The sequence below is a fragment of the Bombina bombina genome, chromosome 1, assembly GCF_027579735.1.
Source record: "Bombina bombina isolate aBomBom1 chromosome 1, aBomBom1.pri, whole genome shotgun sequence".
In the NCBI taxonomy this organism is placed as follows: domain Eukaryota; kingdom Metazoa; phylum Chordata; class Amphibia; order Anura; family Bombinatoridae; genus Bombina; species Bombina bombina.
In genome coordinates, this window is record NC_069499.1 from 516,322,837 (window position 1) to 516,335,087 (window position 12,251).

A 12,251-nucleotide genomic window follows, 5' to 3' on the forward strand; every position below is an offset into this window, starting at 1 on the left:
TGACACAGAAGGAGAGGATGAAGAACTATCCCCACTACCTTCATTTGAGGAATCATCTTGGGCAACCTTATTAAATGTGACAGTACTGTCCTTACTTTGTCTGGACGCCATGGCACAATTGTCACATACATTTGAAGGGGGGACCACCTTGGCCTCCATACATACAGAACATGATCTATCTGAAGGTACAGACATGTTAGACAGGCTTATACAGGCTATTAATGCAATAAAACCGTTTTTAAAACAAAAACGTTACTGTCTCTTTAAATGTTAAACAGAGCACACTTTATTTCTGGATATGTGAAAAACTATGAAGGAAATATCCGATCTTTACCAAATTTGCACCCTAGTGTCTTAATGCCTGCACCCCAATTTTCAAGATTGTAACCCCTTAAATGAGGAAACCGGAGCTGTTTTATCAATTAGCAACTTTAAAACCACTACAGTCCCAGCCACAGCGTTTGCTGCGACTTCACCTGTCCTTGGGGGTTATACGATACCAAAATAAGCCTTCCAGGAACGTTTTTAATGGCCACCAGACCCTCTCACATGAAGCTGCATGCACTGCATCCAAAAGAAACACCACATACTCTTCACCATCTCCGTGGAGATGCTACTTGTTCAGAGCGGCAAAGAGAATGACTGGGGGGCGGAGCCTGAGGAGGGGCTATATGGGCAGCTTTTGCTATGCTCTTTGCCATTTCCTGTTGGGGAAGAGAATATTTCCCACAAGTAAGGATGACGCCGTGGACCGGACACACCAATGTTGGAGAAAGAGAGAGAGAACGCAAAAGAGAGGGGGGAGAGGGAGAGCTTAAAAGAGAGGGGGAGAGAGAGCGTAAAAGAGAGGGGGGAGAGAGTGCGCAAAAGATAGGGAAGAGAGAGCAAAAGAGAGGGGGGAGATAAAGCAAAAGAGAAGGGGAGAGAGGGAGCAAAATAGAGGTGGGAGAGAGAGCAAAAGAGAGGGGGGAGAGAGAGCAAAAGAGATGGGGGAGAGAGAGCAAAAGAGAGGGGGGAGAGAGAGCAATAGAGAGGGGGAGAGAGCAAAAGAGAAGGATGGAGAGAGAGAGCAAAAGAGAAGGATGGAGAGAGAGAGCAAAAGAGAGGGGGGAGAGAGCAAAAGAGAGGGGGGAGATAGCAAAAGAGAGGGGGGGAGAGAGAGAGCAAAAGAGAGGGATGGAGAGAAAGAGCAAAAGAGAGGGATGGAGAGAGAGAGAGCAAAAAAAAGGAGAGAGAGACAGAGCAAAAGAGAGGGGGAGAGAGAGCGCAAAAGAGAGGGGGGAAGAGAGAGAGCGCAACAGAGAGGGGGAGAGAGAACGCAAAAGAGAGGGGGAGAGAGAGCGCGCAAAAGATAGGGGGAAAGAGAGAGTGCAAAAGAGAGGGGGAGAGAGAGTGCGCAAAAGAGGAGGGGGAGAGAGAGCGCAAAAGAGAGAGAGAACGCAAAAGAGAGGGGGGAGAGAGTGTAAAAGAAAGGGGGAAAGAGAGCGCAAAAGATAGGGGGGGAGAGAGGGAGCAAAAGAGAGGTGGAGCGAGAGAGAGCGCAAAAGAGAGGGGGAGAGCGCAAAAGAGAGGGGGGAGAGAGAGAGCAACAGAGAGGGGGAGAGAGAGAGCGCAACAGAGAGGGGGGAGAGAGAGAGCAAAAGAGAGCGGGGAGAGAGAGAGCAAAAGAGAGGGGGGAGTGAGAGAGCACAAAAAAGAGGGGGAGAGAGCGCAAAGGAGACTGGGAGAGAGCACAAAATAGAGGGGGAGAGAGAGAGCAAGGGGTGGGACCACTGTACTGCAAAAAATGGCCCGTGTGAACGGGATTTTGGACTAGTACTTACAAATCATTGCAATATGTATTATTCATCATTTAAAAAAAAAAAAATCATTAAACTTCATCTGTGAAGGTCCATTACTTCCTGTCACAACCCCACAAGGGGGCTGTGTTTGCCCATTCTCAGTAGAGGACTACTGTTGCAAAAATTATGTGACAGTAGAACTCTGTAATGGTCGCTCTCTTATCTAGCTGTAGGCAGTGACTACACGGATACTTTCTAAGTGATCATTTAGCAAGAAAACAAGTACGTTTTGCTTTTTTGTAACACAATATATTGATTTTTAGGTTAACTTTGATTTAACACATTTCTCTACTAAAGGAGCACTGTTTAATATCCCTTTAATTCATGCTCAACCCTAGGATGCTATGTGGCTTTTCTTGGCCTCACTATGCTGCTGTTCTTGTGCATTGTGAATAAAAACTATCTCAAAACTGTTTGAAAAATGTACAGTACATTCCTTGAATTAAATTGACTTAGCCAAAAACTGCAATTTCTTTTGTGCACACTGCTCAAAAAAAATTAAAGGGAACATTGTATGCAGAGTAAAATATAAAAAAGAAAAGGACATTTTTAGAAATGATTATAATCATAATTTGCATTATATTGATTGCAGCCTTTTATTACGGTGAATAAGCCTTTGTGTTATTCAAAATGATGTATTTCTAACTTATCATTAATTTAATCAATACATTTGTGTGTATATCCAATTCTAGATCCACAATTTACATTCAACAGCATTCAGGTTGTGGACACGAGAGAAACCAATAGGGTGTCAATAGAAGTTGATCTTTTTTTTTTAATTATAGTACTGCAAGAGGAAATAGGTAAATTGCTTATTCATGTCTATTAACTGTTAACAGTACTTGAGAACAACAAATCCTATTAACCCATTGACCCAACCCAATTTACATTTCACAATTTTCTTCAAAAACTTACCTTAGAATCCTGACAGCCGCAAGCCCTCTTCGCGGGTCCAAAATTACGAATCTGGCTTCCTCCAATCACGGCATTGCATCAGGCCTTGATCCACCCGGGGGGAAACCTGTGATTGGAGGAAGCCGGATTTGTCATTTCTGACGTAAGAAGAGGCTTCCGATGGCCGGGGGAATCGCTGGAGCAGCTTTCAGGATTAAAAGGTAAGCTTTTGAAGAAAAGGAGTGAAATGTCAATTTTGATGAATTAAAGTGCCCTTGTTTTCAATAGGTTTATTAAAAACCGGGCACTAATTCATCCAAATTGACCTTCACTTTAACTCTGCTGGGTCTGCTGAAAAGTGTCCTATAGTGTGGAAAAAATACTTAATCACCAATATGGCAGTGCATAGTATGAAGGAGTTAAGCCAATCTGAATCAGTAAAGGGTTAAACAAGAGAATGGTTTTGAAGAGAGCTGTTGGAACAGAAGGAAAAACAATAGCATAGCGAGCAGTACACCATTCTATTGTAGTTGTGCCCAGCAATTTAAAGGGCTACTAAACCCCTTTTATTTATGATTCAGATAGAGCCTGCAACTTTCTAATTTACTCCTATTATACATTTTCTTCATTCTCTTGCTATCTTTATTTGAAAAAGCAGGAATGTAAGGTTTGGAGCCGGCCCATTTTTGGTTTAGCACCTGGGTAGCGCTTGCTGATTGATGGCTAAAAGTAACTAGCAATCAGCAAGCGCTATCCAGAATGCTGAACCAAAAGTTGGGCCGGCTCCAAAGCTTACATTCCTGTTTAAAAAAAAAAAAAATTGATAATAGGAGTAAATTAGAAAGTTTCTTAAATTGCATTCTCTATCTGAATCAATCTGAAGAAAGAATTTGGGTTTAGTGTCCCTTTAACCTGCATTGTTGTCACTATAACAATCTTCTAGAATCTTCACTGATAGCTTTAGTGACTAAGCTTTGCTGTATGTTCTGCTTGTAATTGATATAATTCATGGCGTTTCCTGGGCAGAGCTTTTCTTCCTGGCAAGTGGTGCCTTGGTTATCCAGCTTAATATAATGAAATTGCTCCTTGCAGTGCTCTGCGTCCTTTTTAAATGTGCCACGTGCACTAACAATGTCACTGATTTTCAGCCACAGGGCTCTTTTCCTGGCTGTTGGGGGTCTGTTTTACACCAGAACCACACAGCTACTTGTATACGTCAGATCATTATTAACTTTTTTTTTTAAACAGATTTAACCTCTGAATGCTGGACTTTTGTAAATTAAATATTTTCTTTGCTCTACAGCAGCTTCAGATTATACTGTATTTACAACTGGGTTCTGGCTATGCTCTTCAGTAACAGTGAACATAAAACAGACATATAGAACTAAATGTAAAAATGCATAGATTTCCTTTGCAGTACCTGTTTATCTTGTCCAGGTGTTCTGCTAGTACAAACGGCTTATCCACACCATCATCACTCTGTGTAAAAAGAAATTGGAGAACTGTTAAATCTCTATGCTAAAGTGATGCATGCACTCCTTACAATAATTATTCATATTTTTAAACATATAGGAAACTTCTATTGTTTAAAGTTAACTACGTTATGATTTAACCGTTACAGTACATAAGTAACATAACTGTGTGTAGTATATGACACTAATTCAGTCCCTCACAACTACACAAACAGTACATAAGTAACATCATGTGTGTAGTATGTGACACTAATTCAGTCCCTCACAACTACACAAACAGTAGATAAGTAACATAACTGTGTGTAGCATGTGACACTAATTCAGTCCCTCACAACTACACAAACAGTACATAAGTAACATCATGTGTGTAGTATGTGACACTAATTCAGTCCCTCACAACTACACAAACAGTACATAAGTAACATCATTGTGTGTAGTATGTGACACTAATTCAGTCCCTCACAACTACACAAACAGTACATAAGTAACATCACTGTGTGTACCATGTGACACAAATTCAGTCCCTCACAATTACATAAACAGTAGATAAGTAACATCACTGTGTGTAGCATATGACACTAATTCAGTCCCTCACAACTACACAAACAGTAGATAAGTAACATAACTGTGTGTAGTATATGACACTAATTCAGTCCCTCACAACTACACAAACAGTACATAAGTAACATCACTGTGTGTAGTATATGACACTAATTCAGTCCCTCACAACTACACAAACAGTACATAAGTAACATCACTGTGTGTAGTATGTGACACTAATTCAGTCCCTCACAACTACACAAACAGTACATAAGTAACATCACTGTGTGTACCATGTGACACTAATTCAGTCCCTCACAATTACATAAACAGTAGATAAGTAACATCACCGTGTGTAGCATATGACACTAATTCAGTCCCTCACAACTACACAAACAGTAGATAAGTAACATAACTGTGTGTAGCATGTGACACTAATTCAGTCCCTCACAACTACACAAACAGTACATAAGTAACATCACTGTGTGTACCATGTGACACTAATTCAGTCCCTCACAAATTACATAAACAGTAGATAAGTAACATCACTGTGTGTAGCATATGACACTAATTCAGTCCCTCACAACTACACAAACAGTAGATAAGTAACATAACTGTGTGTAGCATGTGACACTAATTCAGTCCCTCACAACTACACAAACAGTACATAAGTAACATCACTGTGTGTAGCATGTTACACTAATTCAGTCCCTCACAATTACACAAACAGTAGATAAGTAACATAACTGTGTGTAGCATGTGACACTAATTCAGTCCCTCACAACTACACAAACAGTACATAAGTAACATCACTGTGTGTAGTATATGACACTAATTCAGTCCTTCACAAATACACAAACAGTACATAAGTAACATCATGTGTGTAGTATATGACACTAATTCAGTCCCTCACAACTACACAAACAGTACATAAGTAACATCATGTGTGTAGTATATGACACTAATTCAGTCCCTCACAACTACACAAACAGTACATAAGTAGCATCACTGTGTGTAGCATGTGACACTAATTCAGTCCCTCACAACTACACAAACAGTACATAAGTAACATAACTGTGTGTAGCATGTGACACAAATTCAGTCACTCACAACTACACAAACAGTACATAAGTAACATCAGTGTGTAGCATGTGACACAAATTCAGTCACTCACAACTACACAAACAGTACATAAGTAACATCACTGTGTGTAGCATGTGACACTAATTCAGTCCCTCACAACTACACAAACAGTACATAAGTAACATCATTGTGTGTAGTATATGACACTAATTCAGTCCCTGACAACTACACAAACAGTACATAAGTAACATCACTGTGTGTAGCATATGACACTAATTCAGTCCCTCACAACTACACAAACAGTACATAAGTAACATAACTGTGTGTAGCATGTGACACTAATTCAGTCACCCACAACTACACAAACAGTAAATAAGTAACATCACTGTGTGTAGTATGTGACACTATTTCAGTCCCTCACAACTACACAAACAGTACATAAGTAACATAATGTGTGTAGTATATGACACTAATTCAGTCCCTCACAACTACACAAACAGTACATAAGTAACATCACTGTGTGTAGCATGTTACACTAATTCAGTCGCTCACAATTACACAAACAGTAGATAAGTAACATAACTGTGTTTAGCATGTGACACTAATTCAGTCACTCACAACTACACAAACAGTAAATAAGTAACATCACTGTGTGTAGTATGTGACACTAATTCAGTCCCTCACAACTACACAAACAGTACATAAGTAACATCATGTGTGTAGTATATGACACTAATTCAGTCCCTCACAACTACACAAACAGTACATAAGTAACATCACTGTGTGTAGCATGACACTAATTCAGTCCCTCACAACTACACAAACCGTACATAAGTAACATCACTGTGTGTAGCATGTGACACTAATTCAGTCCCTCACAACTACACAAACAATACATAAGTAACATCAATGTGTGTAGCATGTGACACTAATTCAGTCCCTCACAACTACACAAACAGTACATAAGTAACATCACTGTGTGTAGCATGTGACACTAATTCAGTCCCTCACAACTACACAAACAGTACATAAGTAACATCACTGTGTGTAGCATGTGACACTAATTCAGTCCCTCACAACTACACAAACAGTAAATAAGTAATATCACTGTGTGTAGCATATGACACTAATTCAGTCCCTCACAACTACACAAACAGTACATAAGTAACATCACTATGTGTAGTATATGACACTAATTCAGTCCCTCACAACTACACAAACAGTACATAAGTAACATCACTGTGTGTAGCATGTGACATTAATTCAGTCCCTCACAACTAAAAAAACAGTACATAAGTAACATCACTGTGTGTAGCATGTGACACTAATTCAGTAACTCAGAACTACACAAACAGTACATAAGAAACATCATGTGTGTAAGTATATGACACTAATTCAGTCCCTCACAACTACACAAACAGTACATAAGTAACATCACTGTGTGTAGCATGTGACACTAATTCAGTCCCTCACAACTACACAAACAGTACATAAGTAACATCACTGTGTGTAGCATATGAAACTAATTCAGTCCCTCACAACTACACAAACAGTACATAAGTAACATCACTGTGTATAGCATGTGACACTAATTCAGTCCCTCACAACTAAAAAAACAGTACATAAGTAACATCACTGTGTGTAGCATGTGACACTAATTCAGTCCCTCACAACTACACAAACAGTACATAAGTAACATCACTGTGTGTAGTATGTGACACTAATTCAGTCCCTCACAACTACACAAACAGTACATAAGTAACATCACTGTGTGTAGTATGTGACACTAATTCAGTCCCTCACAACTACACAAACAGTACATAAGTAACATCACTGTGTGTAGTATGTGACACTAATTCAGTCCCTCACAACTACACAAACAGTACATAAGTAACATCACTGTGTGTAGTATGTGACACTAATTCAGTCCCTAACAACTACACAAACAGTACATAAGTAACATCACTGTGTGTAGCATGTGACACTAATTCAGTCCCTCACAACTAAAAAAACAGTACATAAGTAACATCACTGTGTGTAGTATGTGACACTAATTCAGTCCCTCACAACTACACAAACAGTACATAAGTGACATCACTGTGTGTAGTATATGACACTAATTCAGTCCCTCACAACTACACAAACAATACATAAGTAACATCATTGTGTGTAGCATGTGACACTAATTCAGTCCCTCACAACTACACAAACAGTACATAAGTAACATCATTGTGTGTAGCATGTGACACTAATTCAGTCCCTCACAACTACACAAACAATACATAAGTAACATCATTGTGTGTAGCATGTGACACTAATTCAGTCCCTCACAACTACACAAACAGTACATAAGTAACATCATGTGTGTACTATATGACACTAATTCAGTCCCTCACAACTACACAAACAGTACATAAGTAACATCACTGTGTGTAGTATATGACACTAATTCAGTCCCTCACAACTACACAAACAGTACATAAGTAACATCACTGTGTGTAGCATGTGACACTAATTCAGTCCCTCACAACTACACAAACAGTACATAAGTAACATCACTGTGTGTAGCATGTGACACTAATTCAGTCCCTCACAATTATACAAACAGTAGATAAGTAACATAACTGTGTGTAGCATGTGACACTAATTCAGTCCCTCACAATTACGCAAACAGTACATAAGTAACATCATGTGTGTAGTATATGACACTAATTCAGTCCCTCACAACTACACAAACAGTACATAAGTAACATCATGTGTGTAAGTATATGACACTAATTCAGTCCCTGACAACTACACAAACAGTACATAAGTAACATCACTGTGTGTAGTATATGACACTAATTCAGTCCCTCACAACTACACAAACAGTACATAAGTAACATCACTGTGTGTAGTATATGACACTAATTCAGTCCCTCAACACTACACAAACAGTACATAAGTAACATCACTGTGTGTAGCATATGACACTAATTCAGTCCCTCACAACTACACAAACAGTACATAAGTAACATCACTGTGTGTAGTATATGACACTAATTCAGTCCCTCACAACTACACAAACAGTACATAAGTAACATCACTGTGTGTAGCATGTGACACTAATTCAGTCCCTCACAACTAAAAAAACAGTACATAAGTAACATCACTGTGTGTAGTATATGACACTAATTCAGTCCCTCACAACTACACAAACAGTACATAAGTAACATCACTGTGTGTAGCATGTGACACTAATTCAGTCCCTCACAACTACACAAACAGTACATAAGTAACATCACTGTGTGTAGTATATGACACTAATTCAGTCCCTCACAACTACACAAACAGTACATAAGTAACATCACTGTGTGTAGCATGTGACACTAATTCAGTCCCTCACAACTACACAAACAGTACATAAGTAACATCACTGTGTGTAGCATGTGACAATAATTCAGTCCCTCACAACTAAAAAAACAGTACATAAGTAACATCACTGTGTGTAGTATATGACACTAATGCAGTCCCTGACAACTACACAAACAGTACATAAGTAACATCACTGTGTGTAGCATATGACACTAATTCAGTCACTCACAACTACACAAACAGTACATAAGTAACATCACTGTGTGTAGCATATGACACTAATTCAGTCCCTCACAACTACACAAACAGTACATAAGTAACATCACTGTGTGTAGCATATGACACTAATTCAGTCCCTCACAACTACACAAACAGTACATAAGTAACATCACTGTGTGTAGCATGTGACACTAATTCAGTCCCTCACAACTACACAAACAGTACATAAGTAACATCACTGTGTGTAGCATATGACACTAATTCAGTCCCTCACAACTACACAAACAGTACATAAGTAACATCACTGTGTGTAGCATGTGACACTAATTCAGTCCCTCACAACTACACAAACAGTACATAAGTAACATCACTGTGTGTAGTATATGACACTAATTCAGTCCCTCACAACTACACAAACAATACATAAGTAACATCACTGTGTGTAGCATATGACACTAATTCAGTCCCTCACAACTACACAAACAGTACATAAGTAACATCATGTATGTAGCATGCGACACTAATTCAGTCCCTCACAACTACACAAACAATACATATGTAACATCACTGTGTGTAGCATGTGACACTAATTCAGTCCCTCACAACTACACAAACAGTACATAAGTAACATCACTGTGTGTAGTATATGACACTAATTCAGTCCCTCACAACTACACAAACAGTACATAAGTAACATCACTGTGTGTAGCATATGACACTAATTCAGTCCCTCACAATTACACAAACAGTAGATAAGTAACATAACTGTGTGTAGCATGTGACACTAATTCAGTCCCTCACAACTAAACAAACAGTACATAAGTAACATCACTGTGTGTAGCATATGACACTAATTCAGTCCCTCACAACTACACAAACAGTAGATAAGTAACATAACTGTGTGTAGCATGTGACACTAATTCAGTCCCTCACAACTACACAAACAGTACATAAGTAACATCACTGTGTGTACCATGTGACACTAATTCAGTCCCTCACAAATTACATAAACAGTAGATAAGTAACATCACTGTGTGTAGCATATGACACTAATTCAGTCCCTCACAACTACACAAACAGTAGATAAGTAACATAACTGTGTGTAGCATGTGACACTAATTCAGTCCCTCACAACTACACAAACAGTACATAAGTAACATCACTGTGTGTAGCATGTTACACTAATTCAGTCCCTCACAATTACACAAACAGTAGATAAGTAACATAACTGTGTGTAGCATGTGACACTAATTCAGTCCCTCACAACTACACAAACAGTACATAAGTAACATCACTGTGTGTAGTATATGACACTAATTCAGTCCTTCACAAATACACAAACAGTACATAAGTAACATCATGTGTGTAGTATATGACACTAATTCAGTCCCTCACAACTACACAAACAGTACATAAGTAACATCATGTGTGTAGTATATGACACTAATTCAGTCCCTCACAACTACACAAACAGTACATAAGTAGCATCACTGTGTGTAGCATGTGACACTAATTCAGTCCCTCACAACTACACAAACAGTACATAAGTAACATAACTGTGTGTAGCATGTGACACAAATTCAGTCACTCACAACTACACAAATAGTACATAAGTAACATCAGTGTGTAGCATGTGACACAAATTCAGTCACTCACAACTACACAAACAGTACATAAGTAACATCACTGTGTGTAGCATGTGACACTAATTCAGTCCCTCACAACTACACAAACAGTACATAAGTAACATCATTGTGTGTAGTATATGACACTAATTCAGTCCCTGACAACTACACAAACAGTACATAAGTAACATCACTGTGTGTAGCATATGACACTAATTCAGTCCCTCACAACTACACAAACAGTACATAAGTAACATAACTGTGTGTAGCATGTGACACTAATTCAGTCACCCACAACTACACAAACAGTAAATAAGTAACATCACTGTGTGTAGTATGTGACACTATTTCAGTCCCTCACAACTACACAAACAGTACATAAGTAACATAATGTGTGTAGTATATGACACTAATTCAGTCCCTCACAACTACACAAACAGTACATAAGCAACATCACTGTGTGTAGCATGTTACACTAATTCAGTCGCTCACAATTACACAAACAGTAGATAAGTAACATAACTGTGTTTAGCATGTGACACTAATTCAGTCACTCACAACTACACAAACAGTAAATAAGTAACATCACTGTGTGTAGTATGTGACACTAATTCAGTCCCTCACAACTACACAAACAGTACATAAGTAACATCATGTGTGTAGTATATGACACTAATTCAGTCCCTCACAACTACACAAACAGTACATAAGTAACATCACTGTGTGTAGCATGACACTAATTCAGTCCCTCACAACTACACAAACCGTACATAAGTAACATCACTGTGTGTAGCATGTGACACTAATTCAGTCCCTCACAACTACACAAACAATACATAAGTAACATCAATGTGTGTAGCATGTGACACTAATTCAGTCCCTCACAACTACACAAACAGTACATAAGTAACATCACTGTGTGTAGCATGTGACACTAATTCAGTCCCTCACAACTACACAAACAGTACATAAGTAACATCACTGTGTGTAGCATGTGACACTAATTCAGTCCCTCACAACTACACAAACAGTAAATAAGTAATATCACTGTGTGTAGCATATGACACTAATTCAGTCCCTCACAACTACACAAACAGTACATAAGTAACATCACTATGTGTAGTATATGACACTAATTCAGTCCCTCACAACTACACAAACAGTACATAAGTAACATCACTGTGTGTAGCATGTGACATTAATTCAGTCCCTCACAACTAAAA

The 12,251-nt window shown here is 38.6% G+C and overlaps 1 protein-coding gene across 1 annotated transcript in view; it reads right to left on the bottom strand.

Annotated features, from left to right (window-relative positions):
• The window catches only part of HIBCH (3-hydroxyisobutyryl-CoA hydrolase), a gene marked incomplete in the record, with an annotated part of 371,527 nt that overhangs the window by 130,711 nt on the left and 228,565 nt on the right, over positions 1-12,251 (bottom strand). Inside the window, 1 exon segment of the mRNA XM_053698615.1 lies at positions 4,156-4,214. Coding sequence (XP_053554590.1) covers positions 4,156-4,214 — 59 coding nt within the window.